The sequence below is a fragment of the Rattus norvegicus genome, chromosome 6 (assembly GCF_021556685.1).
Source record: "Rattus norvegicus strain SHRSP/BbbUtx chromosome 6, alternate assembly SHRSP_T2T, whole genome shotgun sequence".
Classification (NCBI taxonomy): Eukaryota; Metazoa; Chordata; class Mammalia; order Rodentia; family Muridae; genus Rattus; species Rattus norvegicus.
The window spans coordinates 33332163-33355003 of NC_141539.1; the positions used below are offsets into that span (position 1 = coordinate 33332163).

The 22841-nt window shown below is 47.9% G+C and overlaps 1 protein-coding gene and 2 pseudogenes across 7 annotated transcripts in view; 2 read left to right on the forward strand and 1 right to left on the reverse strand.

Annotated features, from left to right (window-relative positions):
• Dnajc27 (DnaJ heat shock protein family (Hsp40) member C27) overlaps positions 1 to 22623 on the forward strand; it is a 46070-nt gene extending 23447 nt beyond the window's left edge. Inside the window, exons 7-9 of one of the 7 annotated variants that reach the window (XR_015621733.1) lie at positions 2550 to 2700; positions 7898 to 8028; positions 22300 to 22623. Coding sequence is in view for 3 of the 7 variants with exons in the window: in XM_087552527.1 (XP_087408653.1) it covers positions 2550 to 2682 (133 nt within the window). In the remaining 4 variants the exon portion in view is untranslated. Of the gene's footprint in view, positions 1 to 2549; positions 6265 to 7897; positions 8029 to 15741; positions 15972 to 22299 lie in introns of those variants that run through there. The other 6 variants (XR_015621732.1, XR_015621734.1, XR_015621731.1 and 3 more) reach the window with 6 other exon arrangements.
• Cox7b-ps3 (cytochrome c oxidase subunit 7B, pseudogene 3) lies at positions 679 to 918 on the reverse strand (annotated as a pseudogene).
• Positions 19069 to 19460, forward strand: LOC120103497 (general transcription factor IIH subunit 5-like; annotated as a pseudogene).
• Positions 22624 to 22841: the final 218 nt, after the last annotated feature.

Consider the following 22841-nt stretch of genomic DNA (forward strand, 5'->3'; position numbering starts at 1 on the left):
ATTGTTGACACCTTACTGTCTGTAGGTAGCGCTGATACATTGTTGACACCTTACTGTCTGTAGGTAGCACTGATACATTGTTGACACCTTACTGTCTGTAGGTGGCGCTGATACATTGTTGACACCTTACTGTCTGTAGGTAGCACTGCTACATTGTTGACACTTTACTGTCTGTAGGTAGCGCTGATACATTGTTGACACCTTACTGTCTGTAGGTAGCACTGGTACATTGTTGACACCTTACTGTCTGTAGGTAGCACTGATACATTGTTGACACCTTACTGTCTGTAGGTGGCGCTGATACATTGTTGACACCTTACTGTCTGTAGGTAGCACTGATACATTGTTGACACCTTACTGTCTGTAGGTAGCACTGATACATTGTTGACACCTTACTGTCTGTAGGTAGCACTGATACATTGTTGACACCTTACTGTCTGTAGGTAGCACTAAGAGGTTGTTGACACCTGCACCAATCTGGCTCATCTAAAACTTTCCCTTAAGAGACTTTCCTATGCCTATAAATCTTTTTTCTTTTTTGAAGCTTTCAAAGGTACTTTATTTCTTTATTTTTTCTTCAATATGCCATATTTTAATGAGTACATGGTTCTTTGACTTGACATTCATTTATGAGTTGGTTTTGAAACAATTACTTGATTATCGTACCAGCTGGCATGACTACTGATCTCTCCATTCCTTGGGGTGACTCTGCTAACGGGACAGGTTCCACTCTATTCCAATTTGTGTGGCTGTATATGTTCATGTAGAAACACAGAAGATGCCTCTACCTGCTACTATAGCATTTCCATATTTGTCATGGAAAGTAGGTGTCCTCTTCTGATGGCTCTGCCTTGCTACCACTTGCTGAATGCTTCAAACAAGAAGATGGCTTAGTGTGTTTTTGGCCAAGGACAACATCACGGAGACAAAGGTGGAACTGCGGTAACTACAGCTGCTGCCTTGGTCGCCTATAAATCTTGACAGGCACTCAGTGAGAGGCCAGAATAACCCTGAGCCTGTCTAGATGTAACCTCTAAAGCAGTGGCTCCCCTGCCCCTGTTCCAGACTCTCTCTTGGAGAAGGAAGGGATTCCTCAAGGACACAGGGTCTTTGGATAAATACAGACTGGCTGTCCAAATATCTTCCAAGAAGGAAAATGCCTCTTGATTCCTAATACCAGAGTACACATGTAAGGGTGGGGGAAGGTGACTCAGTGAATAAAGTACTTACTACACAAGCATGAGGACCTGAGTCTGGAAACCCAGCACCCACTTAAAAGCCAGGCATGACAGCATAGTTTATAATCCTAGTTTTGGGAGGGCGGAGACAGGTGAGTCCCTGGGGCTCATTGGCCAGCCAGCCTAGCCAAAGCAGCCATGTTGAGGCTTAACAGACCTCGTCTTAAGAAATAAAATGAAAAGTGATAGAGGAAGACCCTGGGTGTCTAGATGAGTGTGCAAATGAGTGTGCATGTGCACGCATGTATGTGCACGCACATACACGAGCATATGCATGTGTACACATACACACCCAACAAAAGGTTACATATTGCATATGTAGACTATAACATGCAAATCTAGAAAAGAAAGTCAGGACTCATCTAACAGCAGGAAAAGCTCTGGCTCCTTTGCCTAAAACACAGGGAATTACTTCTATGACCCCAGACTAAGGTCACACTCCAGATTGACATCAGCTTTTTTATCATCTCCAAGCCAGCAAAGAGCATGTATTAATTGTGGAGGTGCTATGAGAAGTCCTTCCATAAAAACAATGGTGAAGGCACTTAACCCAGCACCGTGCCATGCTGACAGGATCACAGGGACCCTGGTGACAAAGGAGTCCTGGGAATTAAAACCATGTGTTGGGGACGGAACTCGATAGGAGCCTGGCACCTGAGGCTGATGAAGAGTAGGGATGGGGAAGAGCCTGTCATCTCTGGGCCTTCTCTAGCCAGGTACTCTGGACCACGGAGTTGTCTCAGTGTCTCCTCCCTTATCGTCTCTGGTTAGTTGTTGATTACATCGCTCCCTCCACTGACTTTTGCTTCATGTTTTATAAGCTCTCTTGCCTTGGCTGTTCTCACACATACCTCCAGCTGAAATTTTTGCTCTCAAGCCTGGGCTGCCGTGGCAATTACTTTCCTGTATCTTGACTTTGAGAACAGGCCTCTCTACCATTCCTTCTCCAGTGCTCTGAATTCCCCACCCCATGCTAATCACAAGTTCCTCTTCTTTTAGAAGCTTCTCCTGATGGATTACCTCTGGTTCCCAGATTCTCATTCCTTCAGTTAGCAAAAGCTTGCTCTGTGCCCCCTAAATGTCTAGAGATGCCTGGCTGCAGCTGATCCTTCTTTGACGTCTCCTAGACTCACTTTTACTGTGTTTTCTACTTGTGTGCGACCTATTGTTTGTTTGTTGTTTTCTGTTCTTCTAGTCCCACCTTTGAGAAAAGGAGGTAATTGCATGGGAGATGTGTAGTGTGTTCAGATAGCTGGAATGCAGAATTGGGGGCCCACCTGGTCACTGACAGAGCTCGTCTGCTCTTTGCAGGGAGGAAGTCAATAAGGCCTACCGGAAGCTGGCTGTGCTGCTTCACCCAGACAAGTGTGTAGCTCCTGGTAGTGAAGATGCCTTCAAAGCAGTTGTGAACGCCCGGACAGCTCTCCTGAAAAACATCAAGTAGAGGCAGCGGAAACTACAGGCAAGCTTAAGTGCAGACAGACTCCCTTTGAGGTGAAATAACCAACATGGAGTTTCCTTCACAAATGCTCACTGTTGTGTCCCCTCCCTTGTGTATTAATAGTATGGGTGCCTGTTACCGTGTGGTGGCCATTTCTCAGTGAGATGACCGATTTTGGGTGAGAGATAGCCTCGCATCTCTTATGCACTTCATAGCTTATTGCCAGATGACTGGGTGTTTGTCATTGTGTCATCGTTTATGCATTCACCTGAGTCCATGACCATGACTCACCTGAGCTTCCTCCCACCAACCCACCACCCGTCCATCTGCCCACCATCAGAGAAGGGAATAACAACAGGAAGGAGGATGGCAGGAACTAGCAGTTGGCACCCAGCCCCTGGGAGCCTTGCACGCTCTGAGCAGTCTCTTGGTTAGTATTTTAACCATCAGCCTACATAGTTAGTAGCCAGGCATGGTGGCATGTGCCTGTAATCCCAGCACTCAGGAGGATGAGGCAGGAGGATTGTGAGTTTGAAGCCAGTCTGGATTGGATTATTCAGCAAGACTGTCAAAGAGAAACCAGCACCTTTGTAGAAGATGTGATGTGAGTTGACACTGTTCTGTCTGCCCGCCCTTCCAGAACACTGACTCTGTTCTTTCTCCAGCCACCAGGGGGAGACAAGCCAGTACTAAGAGAGAGGCAGTGCCAGCCACAGGAGCTGGAGACCCTGAAGCTCATCCTGGATCCCAGGTCTTTACTCTGCCCTAGAAATAGTTGCCACTAGCAGGCAGCAGAGAATTCTGTGTTCCTGGGAATGAGGGACCAGAAACCAGAACAGAAGCACTCGGAGGGCACGCTGTAGATTACTCGGGAATGAATGTGTGCTCAGCCAGCTTGGGCTTTTCCTGAGCTCCGGCCTGTTGGGCACTAAGAAGGGCCTGCCATAAGGCTTGTCCCTGTCCTCAGTCCCCACCACAAGGGCAGGTGAGAGGCAGGCAGGCGCTCTTCTGCAAGCCGGTCTCTTCCTTCTGCACCCGTGTTAATCTGTTTCTCCTCTCTTCCTGCTCTGTTGTTACACCCCACATCTGCCATTGCCTTTCTTCTTGAATCCCTGGCATTGCCCCGGGCTCAGCTGACTTGAAATAAGTAGGACCCATTTGGGGCACAGTAGGACATCTTGGGCCTGTGTGGGGCAGAATCCCTACAGTTTCTAAAGTTTCTGCTTGGACTCCAAATTTCTGAATAGTATTTTTAAACTACAAGTATGACAGCTGATGTTGCATAGAGAAGCCTTACTCATGGTGTTGTTCCTGCCTGGTCCACAGGACTGGATGGAGCTGGCGGAGCACTGGGACTCATGTCAGCCTTAGGGGAGCAGGCCCACTTCTCGATTCCTGTCATCCCTCTTAACTGTGTCTTATTTTGAGCTGCAGCTACCTGTGCTACCTGGAACTCAAAGGATGTAAAGCATCACCAGGCTATGACTTTTAAATCCCTACCCCATAATGGTTGCAGATAACATCTCTCTCACCTAAGAAGACACGCTCTTGTCTTACTGTCTAAACACTTGCTGTCTTCTGGGTTTTCTCCTTTCTCCACAGTAGCCTCACCTTGCATGGTGAGTTTAAAATGTTCTTAATGAACTCAGACCCATATAAAAAAGGTAAAGAGATCTGGTATATGGCTTTATGGCTTTTTCTAGCCCCTGAATTTGCTTCTGAGATGATTAAACTCCACTTCAACGTTCCTGTGGGTCTCAGTTCTGCCTGAGGCCTCTCTCACGCCTAACATGTCCGATTGTCCAACTGCTCCTGGAACAGAAGGTGGGAGTCCTGAGGATGAGGGATTGTGCATGGTGCAGTCAGCCCCAGTGTGGGGCCCCGTCTTCGCCTCATTCAGCGACATGGGCAGCTGAGCAGTTACGGCAGGACACTTTCCCACTCATATCCCTCCCTGCTGATGTGGTCTCTGCTTCATTCTTAGATCTTGAGACTCTGTTTCTGACATCTTAGTTACTAACATTTAGGGTGGCTACATAGTATTTATTTATTTATGTAATAGTAATAAAATGAAAAAGTTAAGTCTCAGGGTCCCAGAATTTTTCTGATTTCTATAATCCATCAGCAGAGCATTAAGAAACAACAGAGCATGCCTCCAGATGTAAAGTGTTTTGAGTCCTGGCTTCACGATCCGGTACAGACCTCTCCGTTCATTTAAACTCTCAGTGCAGGCGTGTGCTTTGTCGTTCCACATTTTGAAAACTATTTGCACAGTTGAGATCTTAGACCATCAGCAGGAGTTGCAACTCAGTCATTTCAGTGGCTGAGAATTTGTTTATAAATAACCTTGTTTCCCAAAAAAAGGGTTAAAATATTTGAACAACTGTTATTAAAGAAAGCTGTGTCCTCCTCCACCTGAGTCACCAACCAGTGTCACCTCTTCACCTTGTTGGGAATGTCTGGAGGCATTTCAGAGTTGGTCTTCCAACCTTCGCAAGCACTTTAGATCCCCCTCCCTTTGTGTCTGTGTTCTCTTGTGCCTCCTTGGGAACTGCTAGTCCTCACTCTCAGTATCTGACTTAAGCACTGCCACTTTACTTCTCCATTTAAATGTGTCTGTGGCTTTACCAGCCTGTTAACTTACGAGTCCAGATGTTGAGGATAAGATGCTGTCCTTCTATAAACTGTACACCATTCTTTAAGGCTTGTATTTACTCAGGAAACGTATTCTAGTATCTTCTCACTGATTGAAATCTCAAGTGACAAATACTTCTTTATACCTGCAAAATGGTACCTAATTCCTTCTTAGTTCATGAGCCATAGGTCAGGCAGCTAGATGGTCAGTGAGCCATAGGTCCGGTGGCTAGATGGCTGAAACCTTCGTCAGAGTAGAACAAGGAGCTCCTGCCAGCACTGAGTCAGGGACAAATGGCTGTTCCACCCAGAGTGGCAGGAGGACAGGCTTGCCATCTGAAGCTAGGAAGCAAGGAGCTGGCATGTTGTCTCTAGCAATGACAATGCTCCCTCCTGGGTCAGCTCAGAAGGTTCTGGAACCGTGCTTCTCTCATACTCAGCCCATGGAGCTAAGGCCCCAGCAGTTTTCTAAAACTTTCAAAGATGAATTTAGTTGCAAAATCAAGCTAAGCAATTTCCACTGCAGGCTTTACAAAGAGCTGTTGGTCCTCTCATCCTGGTGCTGAGCACAATTTTAGACATGGTTAGTGCCCCTTGGACATTGATTGCTCCATTAACTGTCCCTGGGGAGGATGAAGGTGTTTACTTGTGGTATGGGCGCAGTGGGTCTGTGTCTTAATGCACAGTGCGGTGCTGGGCACGCTGGGAAAGGCCCTGGGTGAAAGGGCTGTTACTGAAGAGCTGGACAGTTTGGGTTTGATCACTCCCCGTGCTGATCGCCCCCTCGCATTCTTTCCCTTGACTGTGAATGCTCTTACAAGGTAATTTACATATTTGCTTTCTGTTGAAATAACTGAAAGTGTTAAATCTACCAGTTGTGTATGTCTTGTATACAGAGTGTCATATGTATTAAGTTGTGTATTTTTATAGAGTAAAGTCAAATAGCAAACACTGGTCTGCTGGCTGCATTGATTTGTTGAGACCCTGATCTTGGTGTAAAACCAGATTAAACAAGAGTCTGGTTCCTAATCAGCTGATCTTCATTCTGCAAGATGTGTTCATCACTATAATCCCAGCACTATAACTGGGAGGCTGAGGCACAAAGATTGAGAGTTTGAAGCCAACATAGGTCACAAAGAGAGACCCTGCCTCAAAAAACACAAGCTAGGTGTAGTGGTGAATGTCTATAGTCTACCCTACCACTCAGAACAAGAGGATCATGGGATTCCTGGTCTGCGTAGCCAGCTACAGGCTAACCAGGCTATAGAGTGAGACCCTGCTTCAAAAAACAAAGCAAAGCAAAGCAAAGGAGAACCTCTTAGTTAAGACTCCAATGGGAGGGGTTGGGGATTTAGCTCAGTAGTAGAGCGCTTGCCTAGCAAGCTCAAGGCTCTGGGTTCAGTCCCCAGCTCCGAAAACAAACAAACAAACAAACAAACAAAAAAAAAAAACAACAATTTAAAAGGGCTGGAGAGATGGCACTGACTGTTCTTCCAGAGGTCCTGAGTTCAATTCCCAGCAACCACATGGTGGCTCACAACCATCTGTAAAGAGATCTGATGCCCTCTTCTGGTGTGTCTGAAGACAGCGACAGTGTACTTATATATAATAAATGAATAAATCTTAAAAAAAGTGTTTATTAAGACTCCAATGGGGAAAAAATGCAGAAAATTGCTTAGTGTAGATGGTGCTCTTGGTTTGATGTCCAGCAACACCCATGCCCTCCAAAATAGTAGTGCTGATTGACTAATGCAGTTAATTCAGTTAACCAAACCCTTAAGCTAATGGATTGCATCAGTGTGGCATTGGGGGACCTGTAGGACCAATGCACAGGAAGCAGCCTGTCTCTGAGGGCTGCAAGTCAGAATTTTGCTTTTCTTTCTTTTTTTTTTCCTACCTATGGAACCCAGAACCAGAAATAAGCATTTCTCCAATAGGAGCCAGCAGAGAGGCAGGATGTCTCCTGCTTTCCCTCTGTTCCTAGGAGAGCTCTCAAAAGATTTTTCTCTTTCTCCAAAGCATCTGCGGAGAGTCCGGGAGGACTTTTTCCCAAACCCGTTCTCTCTCATGTCTAGGGTGTAAACTATCTCTAGTCAGGGTCCAAAGACTAAAATATAACTCTAACAGAACACATATGCAAAAACACTTTACCATTACCTTGTCCCTTTTTTATGACAAGTTTTACTCAGGCTAGCCGAAATCATCCAGGCCTTTTCTGGCCCATCTTACCTCCAATTCGTCCCTTCTCCTATGCCGGCCGGGCTCCAGGGACATCCCGTAGGTGGTACCCCCTTTCTTCTCCGATATCGGTGGGACCTCCATTTGTCGGCGCCAGCACCGACACGGTACCGAGAATCAGGCGAAAGCCTACAGGATGAAAGAAACACACACACACACACACACACACACACACACACACACACACACACACACACACACACACACAGAGGTTATCGTGTCAAACCAAGAGAGGAAGAGAGAGAGAGAGAGAGAGAGAGAGAGAGAGAGAGAGAGAGAGAGCGGAAGGAAGAGTGAGAGTGAGGAAGAAGAGTGAGAGAGAATTTTGCTTTTCATTCTCATGTAGACCCTGGTCTGCCTAGCACTCCGAGAAACCAGAAAATGGCCTGATTCACTCTCCTCTAACTGCACATCTTGCTGACATGTTCCAAGTGTCTCAGTTCTCACAGGGCCCATCTGTCCTCCCCGGACATAGAGGTAAGTCCAGGGGACAGGAATGTAACCCCAAATCAGCCAGTCAGCAGGCTCTATTGCTATCCGTGTGTGTGTGTGTGTGTGTGTGTGTGTGTGTGTGTGTGTGTGTGTGTTTATGTGTGCATGGTGCACATAAGTATGAATGGGCACATGTATGTTGAAGCTAGAGGTCATTGCCAGGCACCCTCTTGATCACTTTCTTCTGTGAGACAGGGTTTCTTATTGAACCTGGAGCTCCCTGATGAGTCTGCACTGGCAGGCCAGCTTGCTTCTGGGGTTCTCCTGTCTCCCCAGCACTAGGATTTCAGGTACCTACTATCATACCTGGATTTATCTTTTTTAATGTGAGTGCTGGGAGTTGAACTCAGCATTTGTGCCAAACATGTTACTGATTGAGCCATGTCCTCAGCTCTGTTGCCTGCTTTAACAGATGAGAGAAACTGACTCAGGTTGATTCTCCCAAGGTTATACAGAAAGCCATTCAAACCAAAGGCTGCTCAGTTGTAGAATCCACACTCTGTGAGATCAGCCTGGTCTTCAGAATGATTTCCAGGACAGCCAAGGCTACATAGAGAAGCTCTGCCTTGAAAAACAAAAGCAAAACGAAAGGATTCACACTTTGACTCTTTAGCTACAGACTCCTTAATTTTCAAGGTTATATCTGATCTTTAAGAATACCTTAAGTTGGCTGGGGACGTGGCTCATGGTGTAAAGTGTTTAATGTTACGAGCGTGAAGACCTGAGTTCAGATTGCCAGAACCCTTTGTCGTGGTTTGAATGGGAACGGCCTCAATAGGCTCATAGATTTGAAGGCTTACTCATCAGAAAGTGGTGCTACTTGAGAGAGATTAGGAGGTGTTACCTTGTTGGAGGAAGTGTGTCACAAAGGGGGACGGGGCTTTAAGACTTCAAAAGCTCAAGCCAGGCCCAGTGTCTCTTTTCCTGCTGCCTGCAGATCAGTATGTAGGTCTCAGTTCCTCCTCCAGTCTACTTGCTGGCATGTTCCCTGCCAATGCTGACAATGGACTAAGCCTCTGAGCCTTTCAGCCAGCCCCAATTAAATGTTGTCCTTTATAAGAGTTGCCATGGTCATAGTATCTCTTCACAGCAGTAAGACAGTGGCTAAGACATCGTGTGAAACCTGGGTGCAGTAGCACAAACATCGAATCTAAGTTACTGCTACAGTGAGATGAGGGTAGAAACGAGGATCCCCAGAAGTTTGTGGGTCAGCTAGCCTGACAGTCCCAGACAGACCCTGCCCCAGGCTGTAGATGAGGACTGTGGGGTGAGGTTGTCCTCTGACCTGCACATGTGCATCATGGGTATGCACACGTCCACATTCCATGTACATACACACAGACTACCTAAAGCAAATGCACCTGACTTGGGGACCATAGCCCACCAGCGGGACCGGTCTCCCTGTGATCACAGGCTGCCTCCTCCCAGCTGCCTCCTGGTTTCATGAGTGAATGGGGCAGCAGGACTGCCGCCTAGGACAGGTTCAAAGTTGAAAATTTGATGAAGTGATATTTTTTTGTACCATCAGGGTTGGGGTGCAGAATCACAGCAAACCCTTTGAAGCTGAGGACGGTCCGTGTTCTTGACTCATCCATTGATAACACTAGCTGTTCACCCAGGTGACTTTACTGGAGAAAGAGCCTATATTAAAAAGCAAAAAGTAGGGGTTGTGGATTTAGCTCAGTGGTTAGAGCGCTGGCCTAGCAAGCGCAAGGCCCTGGGTTCGGTCCCCAGCTCCGAAAAAAAAGAAAAAAGAAAAAAAAAAAAAGCAAAAAGCAAAAACAAAAACACAAACACAAACACCCCCCCCAAACACACACACACAAACAGCACTGGAACCAACAGCTTTTGTTTTTGTTTTTCAGCAATGACCTAAATTCAGGTTCTTCATAGATGTAGAGCAATGACATGAACTGGTACTAAATAAAGGGATTTGGCTTCCCCATCACGTGCCAATCACAGAAACCAGTTGTGTAGGAATAACTTTTATTCAAAGCCTCCAGGCTTATGGAGACAGGAAAGCTAGTCTCACTCCACCCCACCCCCAGTGCAATGTTTAGGAGTAGTTATAGACCAAGGTGTGTGGGAAGATGATCCAGTTAAACCCTGTTACAGTGGCTACCCTCAGGCTGGAGGGGTTACCTGTAGTTAATCGAGAGCAAGTGACTTGGGAGTAGACTGCATGGGTTAAGCCTGGAGAAGCAGGTGACAGAGCGGAGAAGTCTTGGGTTAGTTAGGCACCAGAATAAAACAGCCATTGTAGTAAACTTTTCCCCTCAGCTCAACACCATGTGTGGTGTACCCAAGCCAAGGGGAGTCTCTGCGATGGCTTCAGTGACCGTGTTAAAATACAGATCACAAAACATCTGGATGGTTGTGTTTCTTCTGTTTGTAAATGAAATTTTGGACAAGCTCACAGGGCTTCTGATGCTTCCCAGTTGTCTAGAGGATTACATTATATAGGTTCTGTCCAAGCCAGCAACTGAGGCATGAGTCCTCTTAAGAATGGCCTTAAAGACTTTGCGTCTTGGTGACTTTCATGTCTCCAGTGTATTCTTTTGTCACAAGAAGCCATAAAAAGGTTGTTTCCCTTCCCACCTCTATCCTCAAAACCAGCCCTGCGCTATGTGTTAGAAACACTAGCACTTTATAAGGAAGGAAGGAACACAAATGATTCCTAACCTGAACCTTCAGGAACATGATGGAGGCTATAGGAGGGCTTTGTCTTTGCCCTCTGTTTGTCTGTTTGTCTATTCTGTTTCAGTTTCCCCCCGAATGTGGACTCCTTAATCCTCTAAATAAACCATGAGAAACCAAAAGCTGTTTAGAACAGTGGTTTTTAGGTTTTTATTTTTAAAGGTTGTCTATAGGACCTGTGCCATGCAGTGGCTCCAGGCTGTAATTTAATCTTGAGGAAACTTCAGACTGAATGGAAGAGGCTTTTAGCCACTTAGATGTTGTCGTTGTTATTGTTGTTGTGGTAGTGGTTGTTGTTTTGGTTTTGTTTTGTTTTATTTGGAAAAGATAACATCGATCAGTGCTCTGTGGTCAGAATTTCAAATCCACTTAATGCAATTAGAGTCCATAGACAGAGTAATACAGTAGTACAGAAGCAGGAAGAACGAAGCAAGAGGCTTGGCAGTGTCTTTTCTCCTGCTCATTAACCGTGGTCCTGAGCAGGTTGAAGGGAACTCCCTCCTTTACTGACAAGCTATCCAGTTCTATAGCACTAGAGGCTTATAATGCTGGGTCTGGTGCCACAAGCTGATAATTGCTCCACTCCAGAGGTTACATCAGAGGACCTCAAGCTCAAGGCCTTGCTTGGACAATTTAGTGAGATCCTGTCTTAAAAAAAAAAAATTCTGTGGCACAAGCCTTTAATCTCAGCACTCAGGAGGTAACAGTAGATGGACCTCTCTAAGTTTAAGGCTAGCCTCCTCTACAGAGTGAGTTTCAGGATAGCCAGAACCAAATAGAGTAAGACTCTGTCTCCAAAACCTTTTAAAAAAATAGAAAGGATGATTTTAATAAAATAGTGAACTAGACTTCTCTGGCATTGTTGATTTTGGCCTTGTCTTCATTAAATAGAAACCCCAAACTCCTTAATGTAACTGTGACTACATCTGGTCCCACAGAGGCACATGGTGAGTAGGCACTGAACTTCCCAGGAGCCAGTACAGTGGACTGCGAGGTCAGAGCCGGGTTTCTGTAAATCCGGCGTTGTCTGGATTCCCGTGTTCATGTTTCCCCCAGGACTGCGATGGGAAAGTCTGCCAGCCTCAGCTTCTTGCTCCAGCTGTGACCATGATGGATGGGAGATTAAGGTGCAGTCAGGACAAGATGCCCCTGCCCAGACTCTGCTCGTCCCCCTTACCCGAACATGCAAGAGTTGGGACTGGTACTGACCTCCTGACCCAAAGAAGCATCTTCTTTTCCTTGTTTCCTGCCCTAGCCCTCCATAGCTCTCCAGCTGTCTGTGAGGTTCATGCCCGCTGGCCCCTTCTCAGTTGTTATTACTTTAAAGTCATATCAGATCAAGTGCATGCCAAGCTTTCTCTAGAACGGCACCTCTCATGCTCTCGCAAGCCTGCACATGTTATCCTCCAGGCCCCAATAGTCACTGCATAGCGTCAGTCCTGAGAGAGTGGGAGGTCAGCATTTGAGACGTGGTCTCTCACTGAACCTGGAGCTCACTGTTTTGGTGGCTGGTCAGTAAACCTTAGGGTTCCTCCTTGTCTCCATCCTCTCAGCACCGGGATTATAGGTGTACTCCACCACCCCACCTGGCTTTTCCATGGGTGCCGTGGACCCCAAGCTCTGTTTCTTAGGGTTCTTCTTCACCCTTATTCTCCCAGGGGATCGGTGGCTAACAGTCTCTTGTCCCAAGAGCACTGCATGGGGCATGGCCTGGTTCATCCTCGCTGTACAAGGGGCACATTTGGGAATTGGCTCCGTCTTACCCTTCCATAAGCACCTCCTTTGTGAAGCTTCTCTTGATCATGTGGTGGAATCCATGTTTTGTGGAGTTGAAGCCGTAGTGTCCTGGAGTACCTACCACACACCGAGAGCTTTCTCAGCCATGAAGCAGCTTTTCAGATTAGAGATGCGACTCAGCCAGAGCACTTGCCAGCCACAGGGACAGGACGTGTAGTATTAATTCCCAGCATGTGACCAAGACAGAAAAAGAAAGGGAGGAGGAAGAAAGGTGGGAGCGAAGACAGATAGGCAGTTTGTTCCTTTTCTGGTGCTGTGGTAGAATACGCTGTGGAGACTGGCTGGGCTTCTTTCTGCCTCCCAGAGAGAGACAGTCCATGCTGGTAGGGAGGGCATGGCAGGAGCATGTGGGTCACATTTCTGTAGCACATAGGGAAGACGGAGAGATAACAAGTGTGGCCAGGCTCTCAGAGCTCAGAGCCAGTTCCCAGTGATGTATTTCCTCCAGAAAGCCATCACTTACCTACAGGTTCCATAGTCTTCCCAAACAGCACCAACTGGAGGCCAAGCGTTCAAATACAATGCCTGTGTGTGTGGTGGCCAGGGTGGGGAGTAGGAGGTGGATGGGCTCCCCAGGGTGTGGGGGAGGGAGATTTTTCATTTATGCCACAACAGTCAGGCAGGTAGGCCAGCAGACAGGCGGGCAGGCAGGCGGGCGGGCTGGATCTCACTGGGCTCTTGGGATATTTTGTCTCTATCCATGGCTATCTCATCCATAGGTAAGAAGAGGGGTCTTTCCTCATTAGGCAAAGTACCCAGCCACTGTAGTTATCACATGATGGTCCTGCATACATGTGATCAGGTGACCTCAGTGTGATCTCATCCGGGTTAGGGTCTACACCAGATGACGTTAGTTATACCAGAGGTTCTCAAACTGTGGGATGCGACCCCTGGGAGGGACGTTGAATGACCTTTTCACAGGGGTCAGACGTAAGATACCCTGAACATCAGATGTTTACATTACAACTTATAACAGTAGCAAAATTATAGTTTTGAAGTAGCAACAGAAATAATTCTATGGTTGGGGTTATTATAACAGAAGAAACTATATTAAAGGGCCACAGCACTGGGACCACTGTTTTATAAGACAGATGTCATTAAGGTGGGAGATTGTGGCATGAGATCATCCTGGGGAAGGTAGGCCTTAAATCCAATGACAAACCTTTAGAAGAAAAGAAAAAAAGGCCAGGTAAGAGACTCCCAGAAGAAAGAAGTCTAGGTAAAAACAGGGCTCGAAGCTTTTATGCTTTGAACCCCAGTTTTTTTGAGTATTAGTAATGATACTCAAAAAGTTTCCCATTTTACAGCATTCCAACCTAGGGCTTTTTCGATTGTGGTCAGTGTGTAATGATTCAGTAAACAAGCACAGCCTGGAGCTTTGGGAGGGATGGGGGCTGGCCAAAGCCTGCATCTGCATCCAGGGCCTGGGTGTCACCACAGCACCTTGCTGTCAGAGCCTGAAGGAGCCAGCCCTGCATTCTCTGGCCTCGACCTTACACTTTCATCTTCCCTGTATTCTGAACACAGTGAGCTTAGTATCCCTTGATCCTGCTTGCTCTCGATGCCCCACCCAACACAGCCACCTCCCTCTCCCCCTTACTTGGCTCCCCTTACATCTGGGTTAGGGTTATTATTTCTTTTCATTTGAAACAGGGTTTCTCTGTGTAGCCCAGGCTGTTCTGGAACTTGATTAATAGACCAGGCTGCCCTCGAACTCAGAGATCCGTCTGCCTCTGCCTCTAGGATGCTGGGACTAAAGGTGTGCACCTCCACTGCCTGGCAATTTAGTGGATTATTTTTTTTTGGGGGGGTTCTTTTTTTTTTTTTCGGAGCTGGGGACCGAACCCAGGGCCTTGCGCTTCCTAGGTAAGCGCTCTACCACTGAGCTAAATCCCCAGCCCGTGGATTATTTTTAATACCTAGCTCGATGGCCACTCCCTGGGAAACTTCTTAGACTTAGCTTTGTTGCCTGGGCTTGCAGGAGACTTCCTGCTCGGCAGGGCTTCTCTGGTCCAGGACCTTCTTGTCAGAACATCATCTCGCATTTCTCTGGTGACTGCAGTGCGTGATGAGGGCCAGTGAGCACCTGGTGACTTACACCACAGTCCTGTTGCTGAGCTGTGAGATGCACTGTGGGGCCCTCAACAGTGCAATTCCCTGAGCCACGGCGATGAGAGGAGTTACAGAACACAGCTGGCTGTTTGTAAAAAGGAGCCCGAGAGGGATGAAATAACTGTGTGGGTGCCCTTAGCGCTCCGATACCGGGCTCATTAACCAGTCAGACTGTGTTAGCGTGAACTCAGTGAGGTTAGCCTGAGTATCTGCTGAGTGTATAAAGCCTCCTAAGGGACTTGGCTTCGTCCTGGAGTCTTGTCCAGCCTTTGAGGAGTGCCAGAGCCACACTGTCTATCAAAGCTCGTTCAGGAGCCCTTCCTCCAGCTTCCTCGCTACACGCATCTCTCTACTGCACAGCCCAGAAGCTAAGTGTAAGTGGTGGAAGCCATTCACATTGGTCCCAGTTCTGTCGTCAGGGGTTAGTTTGGAAGTGAGCATCTGTCCTTACTCATAGGAAAGGTATGAGTGGATTCTCCTGGGCAGCTCCCAGGAAAGAACTCTACTCCTGAAAGGAAGGTACAGGAAGAAAGTAGTTCTCTTCTGCCAGATAATGTCCTATCATCATATGAAGCTCATGTTTCGGCAGTCAGCTTACAGCCATGGGGAGCCATAGGCACTAACTGCTGAAGCCAGTTGTCTGAAGGTGGCAGGGGAGAAAACGCAAAGCGCTTGGATTGTAGTTTTTAAATTATATTATTTTGTGTGCACATGTGGTGTGTGTGTGTGCAGGTATGTGCATACTGGTGTGTGTATGTGCAGGTATGTGTGCGTGTGTGTGCATGTGAAGGTGTATGTACCGGTGTGTATATGTGCAGGTGTGTGTATGTACAGGTGTGTGCATGTACAGGTGTGTGTGCAGATGTGTATATGTGCAGGTGTATGTACAGGTGTGCACGTGCAGGTGTGTGTATGTGCAGGTGTATTTACAGGTGTGCGTATGTTCAGGTATGTGTGCAGGTGTGTGTATATACAGGTGTGTGTGTGCAAGTGTGTGTGCAGGTGTGTGTGGAGGTCAGATCAGAGGACCACGTTCAGGAGTCAGTTTTCTTCCTCCTAGGGCTCAGACTCCTGGTGTTGTTTTCATGACAGGTGCCTTTACCCATTGAGCCATCTTGGGAGCATGCACATGGATTTTAAAGATATTTTTGGGGCCGTGGTGTTGCTCAGCAGTGGAGCGCATGCAAGGATTGATTGCTACTACTTAATATAAAAAAAAACAAAAACAAAAAACCCAAAGCTGCAGAAATGCTAGCCTCAGCCTCCCCCAGCTGTTTTACAGGTTACAGTCTCTTCTCTCCTGTATAAATCGCTAACACTTCAGCATGTGTCCATGTCTTACTGTCTCCGTCGGCTTACTAAGTCCTTTTCCTGTAGCAGTTGCCCGCTGCACTCTGAGGAAAGGGGGGTGGTGGCATGTGAGTATGAATTTATAGCTAGCATTGAATTTTTCCTTTACACCATTCTCTCTGAAGTTATTTAAATGTGATTATTTTCAGTCGTAAGGCATATTTGAATTTAGACATGGCTTTTAAAAAGAGTGTAGCATTTCCCTCTCAGAGTTCCTTAATGGAAACTGTGAACAAGCTGCACAGCTGGGAGGGAGGCTATTCTCCGAAGAAAAACATGCACTTAGGGACTTCTGGAAACCTGCGCCCGACCTGTGCACCTGGGCAAGGGACAAAGAGGGGACACAGACCTGACTCTGGTCAGGGATGGGGTAGGGTGGCCCACTCACCTCCTGAAGATTGGAGCCAGTGGTTCCTGCTGGAAATACAAGCTTGACAAAAAGCAGACAGAGCGCGCCCAGCCAGTGGAAAAACCAACTGAACCTAACGCTGCTAAAATTAGCTGAGGTTCCCTCTGCAAACGGATCTAACACTGGTGGGTGGTGTGGGGTCCAGGGTGGGGGCTGTGAATGAATGGAAGCACCACGTGGATCAGGGAGCCCTGCGCTGGGTGCTGGATCCCCAGCCAGGCTGTGAGTCAGAGCACCCCACACCCCATCAGCAGGAGCTGGCGGCCTGCAGAGCTCACAGCATCAGAGAGGAGCTGGTGAGAGACAAGATTCCTGCAGCCTGCTCTGGGCTCACTGCACTGGGGTGAAACCGAGTGGAATAGGGGGAAAGGAATGCACTTAAAAATAAAACTCTCTCCCTCTCCCTCCTTCCCTCCCTCCTTCCCTCCCTCCTTCCCTCCCTCCTTTCCCTGTACCTCTCTCCCCCTACTCCTCCCTCCCTTTCCCTCTCCCCCTCCCTCTCTCCCTTTCCCTCTTCTCTCCCCCTCCCCCTCCCTCCCTCTTTTCTTCCTTCCCTCCATCCCTTCCCTCTACCTCTCTCTCCCTCCCTCTCTCTCTTCCCCTCCCCCTCCTCCTCCCTCTCCTCCCCCTCCCTCTCCTTCTCCCCCTCATTCCCTCTCTCCCTATCTCCCCCCACATCTCTGGCATGGCTGAGATCCTTACATGACACGGTGGGATGGAGAGAGAGAGGGCAGGAGAGGCAGCATGTTCGTCTTGCAGCCCCTTGCCGCACACCGTCTTTTTCTTTGAAAATCGAGTCACTTCACAATCACAGAAGTTGCCCTCTGCAAACACAGGGATATGGTCAACAAAACTCTTAACACGTCCACATGAGTGTAAGCCCAGCCATTGCCTGCTGGGCGAAGCCTGGCAACTCAGGGGAAGGAATGCAGGGGCTCCTTAGTCACCTCTGGACTCCTGTCTTCTGGTGGGTGCCACCTTGCTTTCTCTCTAGAGTTTCTTCCATGGCCAAACCATCTTGTATCCCTGTTGAATCCTCTGATAGGATGCAGTGAGCAGGACAGGTCACTTGCTCAAAAGAATCTTTGAAAGCTCCGGTAAATACCTGAGACACTTAAGCTCGGCATTCAAGCCCACCTGTGGTATGGCTCTTTGTATCATACTCCTGTGTCCGAGTATGTGTACAGGTCCATGTCTGTGTCCAAGTGTGCACACACGTATGTGCAGTGTGGATGCTGGAAGTCAGCCTTGGATGCTATCCCTCAGGTACCATCAGTACCCCCTTTGTTTAGAGATAAGGGCTCTCAGTGGCTGGGAACTCACCAAGAATAGGCTGGGTGGCCAGGGAGCCCCAGGTATCTGCCTATCTCTGCCTCCCCTGTATAAACTCGCACAACCACTTTGTCCTTCCGACCATTCTATATCCCCAGGCAGGCTCTGCACTTCCAGACTCGTGTCTGGTCACCCCACATGCTGGTGCCTGAGTATAGAATTGAAGTCCAGAGAGAATGTTAATTATCAAAGCCTATGTAAATTTGGGCCCCAGTTGCCGATTCCATTTTCAATCTATGTAGAGTAGCCATGCCACCTGCCTGGTTCCTGGACAGACTTCTTGAATGGTTAAGAGGTAGCAAAAGGAACTGAATTGTGACTAGATCTCAGCAGTAATATGCAGTCACACACACACACACACACACACACACACACACACACACACACACACACAGCACTGGGTCAGCAATATGTAAATCAGGCTACCTTGAGCCCCCCAGGCCTCGCTTTGTTGTTGTTCTGCTGTCATTCAACTATCTAGGTCTCTGCTTTCTGACTGGGACACTTTCCCCAATCCAGGGTGGGAAGGATGCATGGATTTATGCACACAGGGTCGCTAAGGTAAAGGCCCCACCACCTGCCATTCCTGCCAAGTGCTCTGCTCTGGCTTTTCCCATGACCCACAGGTTCAGTACCATCTTGGCTCCTGTCTAAGCAGATTAGACGGCATGAGTCCTTCATTCCTTCAGCAATGGCTGAGGATACTGAGCAGGTCTAAGTACCTAAAGAATAGATACATGGGTAGGACATGGCTGCAAGACTTTGGGTGAGTGCAGAATCCAGCCTCAGTTTCTTCATCCAGAAAGTGGGTGTGGTCATTGCACTTTCCACCTACAATTGCGGTGAAGGTTATGTGAGGTGAAAAGCCTGGGACCTCACCAAGGAACTGCTGGATACTGAAGCCTTTACCGTATAATCTGTGGTCAGAATGAAAACCGTAAACACTGGAGGAAGGGATACAGTCTGAACTATGCTTCAGGGAAATGACTCATAGCATCTAATAGGAACTTTAGAATGGCTGGCATGTATATATTGTAAGAAAATATATTAGATTTGGATCACATGATTCAACCTAGGCAGTCAACAGTGGCTGTCTCATAGTGGAGGGGCTGAGAAGATGGCGGCTGCTCAGTTCATGGACTAGATGTCTCTGCAGGCCTGATTTGGCTTTGAAGACCTGGAGAACTGCAGGAGAGCCACTGGTCTTTAGTTAACATTAGAAGCCTGGAGAAGCTGGGTTCTGAGGTGGCAAAGGAATGGAACTGCAGCAGCAGAGTAGGTGAAGCTGCCAAGAAGAGTGCAGGCAAGGGACGGCCCTGGTTGTGTCAGGGGCAGAACTCTGCTGGCTTTGAGCACCTTCAAACAAATTCTTGAAGTCATCTGCACTGTCTGCCTGAGGAAAGATGGCCAACACCTTAAAAGGAGTGCTTATAGAATGTGATTCTGCCACGAAGCAGTTCTTTCTCTACTTGAATGAGTCCAATGCCTTGGGAAAGAAGTTCGTCATTCAAGACATTGATGACACACATGCCTTTGTCATTGTGGAACTGGTTAATGTCCTCCAGGAGCAAGTAGGGGAACTGATGGACCAGAATGCCTCTTGTCTTACCCAGAAGTGAGAGCTCTAGTGTTAAGCACTTGGCATTCCCAACCAGACACGAGAGAGAGGCCTGCTTAGTGTCTCCTGGGGTTTAGACTTGTTACGAGCATTTGGTGGGAAAGGCTGCTGCAGGGTCATTCACTCAGATGTAAGCTCCCAACTGATTTTGTTGGACCATTAAAAAATATCTTTTTAAAGAAGAGAGAGAGAGAGAGAGAGAGAGAGAGAGAGAGAGAGAGAGAGAGAGAGAGAGAGAGAGAGCAGGCGCTCACTGCAGAGAACATGGTTCTGCTCTCTGGTACCTGTGTGGTGGTTTGCAGCCATTCTCAACTCTTGTTCCAGGACACCCAACACCTCTTCTGGCCTCCCTGGCCACCAGGCATGTGCACTCGTTGTGCACATACATGCATGCAGGCAAAAGCGAAGGCAAACAGGCACGAAGCAAAGCTTCTTTCCGTACTCATTTATCTGAGCTGCCATCAGAAGGTGCCACCTATGTTAGGGTGACTCTTTCCACTCTTTGGAATTTGGTGGAGAAAATTCCTCCCAGGAGTACCCTACAGCTTGCCTTTTAGTTGCTTCCAGATCCAGTCAGGTTGACAACCAAGACTTACCGTCACAGAGGAGACTTACGGTCTCAGGTGTCCACTCAGCTCTCTGTGACCTCTCCCAACCAACATTTGTAGACTGAAGTATGTGTCATCTGGGTACTGAGTGAGGGCACCTGGAAGGGGACATAAGGGAGAGCTATCAGGTGCATTCCATTCACAGTCTTCTCCTGTCCCGACCGTTTTACAGGGTCTTCCCTCTCAAGGGATGCCTGGCTAGCACCCAGTCTTACAGCATAGAATTGAGACATTTGGGGGAGATTTAAAATAGAACATTGTGTGTGTGTGTGTGTGTGTGTGTGTGCTTGAAGTGTGTGGTCATATGTGCCTTGACATGAATGTGGAAGTCAAAGGACAACCAAGTCTTTTCTCTCCTTCTGCCTTTATGTGAGTCCAGGGAATCGAACCCACGTCACCAGGTTTGTGTGGCAAGCTCCTTTACCCACTGAGTCATTTCCCGAGCCCTGGGGAAGATTTTAATGGGAAGAATTAAGATGAGTCTTAGCTCAAATCTGTACCAACCAGATGTCATAGTATGAGCCAACCATACTAGACAGAATAGTGTCCAACCCCAGTGTTGTTATTACCCCGCTCTCCAGGGACTGTGATGATGATGTCTTACATGGCAAAGGGGGTCTGTGAATGTGGTTAGGTTAAGGAACCTCAGAACCTTGAAAAATGCCAGGGTCCAGTGTATCTACCTGGAACCTTTGATCTGCCTGTTTGTTTTCTTTGAGGCAAGGTCTTGTGTAGTTTGGGCTGGCCTTAGTCTAGATAAATAGTTGGGGTTGGCCTATAGTTGGTACTATTCCCCTGCCTCTACTTCCAACCCCGAGAATGCTGAGGTCACAGGCGTGTGATAACAAACTCAGGTCCACTGAAACTGAGGAGACCCTCTGCTGCTGTGTCTGCAGAGACCAGGCTACTGACGGCATGTGAGGACTCCCAGGAGCCAGGGAAGGCAAGGGAGTCCCGAGAGTCTCCAGAAGGGAAGGCAGCACCAACACAGCTTAGCACTGGCTCAGGGAGGTCCGTGTGGCCTCTGATCTCCAGGAATGGTCAGGAAGGAGTCCCAGCTCAGGCACTAGGTCTGTGTGGTGTGTGAGGCAGTCAAGGAAAATGAATACAGTGCCCAGGTGCTGATGAGGCCAAACACAGGGGACTTGCCACCATTTTCCACCTTGGAGAGCTCACCCAGTGAGGGAGACAGACAAGCGGACTCCTTGCCACCACATTGACTGGGGAGTTCTCTCTGCCTGGGGACCAGAGAGACATGGAGCAGGTAAGCTAGGGTGTGTCTGTAGGATAGGTAGCAGGTTTTATTTGTGTTGTTGTTGTTGTTGTTGTTTTTATTTGCTTTAGGAGAAAGGGGGAAAGGGAAATCTAGGCTGAGCAGACAGTATGTGCAAAGACACAAAGGAAGGAGGAATATGATGTATTTCCACCTGCGAAGACAGTCGCCGTGGAGCCAGGGACTGGTGGGGCTGTGTTCCTGTGCCCATCCATCCTCGAATGTCCTGGGGGAGAGCAGGAGGTGGGCAGCGCTGGGCTCTCTGCAGAGAGGAGGATCTTCCTGGAGGTGTGAGTTCCGGTCACCAGACGCTCCCACCTGGCTCTCTCCTTGGAATCTTGTTTTGTGCTTTAGAAATGGACATGAAGGGACTGGGGATTGATTCAGACAGTAAAATACCAGCCACAGGAGCTAGGACCTGGATTCAGAGCTCCAGAAGTCATTTAGAAAGCCAGGAGTGGCAGTGCACCCCTGCAGCTCCTGTGTTCTCCGTGTGCCTGCATGTGCATGCCTGGTGAGAGATCCTGCCTCGGAAAATAAAGATGGAAGGGCATGGAGGACGCCTGACGCTGACCTCTGACCTCTGACCTCTGACCTCTGCGTGCATAGCATGCCTTGCCTTAGGGCTATGATGAAACACCATGAACCAAGGCTTACAGAAGAAACTGTGTAACTGGGGGCTTCCTTACAGCTTCAGGGGGTTAGTCTATGATCCTCATGGTGGCAGGCAGGCGGGGCAGTAGATGGGAACTTACATCATGATCAGCAGGCATCGGGCAGAGAAAGAATGCAAAACTGAGTCTGGTGTGAGCTTTTGAAGGCTCAAAGCCAACCCCCTGTGGCATACCTCCTCCAACGAGGCCACACCTCCTAGTCATTCCTAAACAGACTACCCACTGGGAACCAAATATTCAAATATATGAATCTATAGGGGCCATTCTTATTAAACCACTAACACACACACACACACACACACACACACACACACACACACACACACCACATAAATATGCACATAAACAGATTTTTTTTTAAAAGTGGATATGTTTGTGCCTTCTAGTCCACAATGAATCCTTGATGACTTCAGAATAAAAATAGTGATTCGAGGCTGGTGAGCTGGCTCAGCCAGGAGAGCGCTTGGCCTTCGCAGAGGACCCAGGTTTGATTCCCAGCACCACACGGCAACTCACAACCAGCTAACTGTTCCAGAGGATCTGATGCCATCCTCTGGCCTCCTCTGGTGCCAGCCATGCACATGGTGTACAGACGTGCAGATAAACACTCAGATGCAAAAAAATAAAAGGAATAAATGACTCAACTTCCCTTCAAGATAAAAGAAAAACAAAACTACTTCCATTGTAAGTATTTCCTAAGAAGAAAATAACATGCAAACTTCGTGGGGTTTGCCTTCTTCTAGAATGCCCCAGTATGTCCTCGGGGTATTTACATTGGGATTGAAAAGGGAACTGACATAGCTTAACTTTTCTCCTGTCTCTGTGTGAGTGTATCCACGTGTGACTATGTGCAGTGTGCACATATGTACATGGAGGTCAGAGGTCAACATCCAGTGCCCTCCTCTCATGCTCTCCATTTTATCTATTG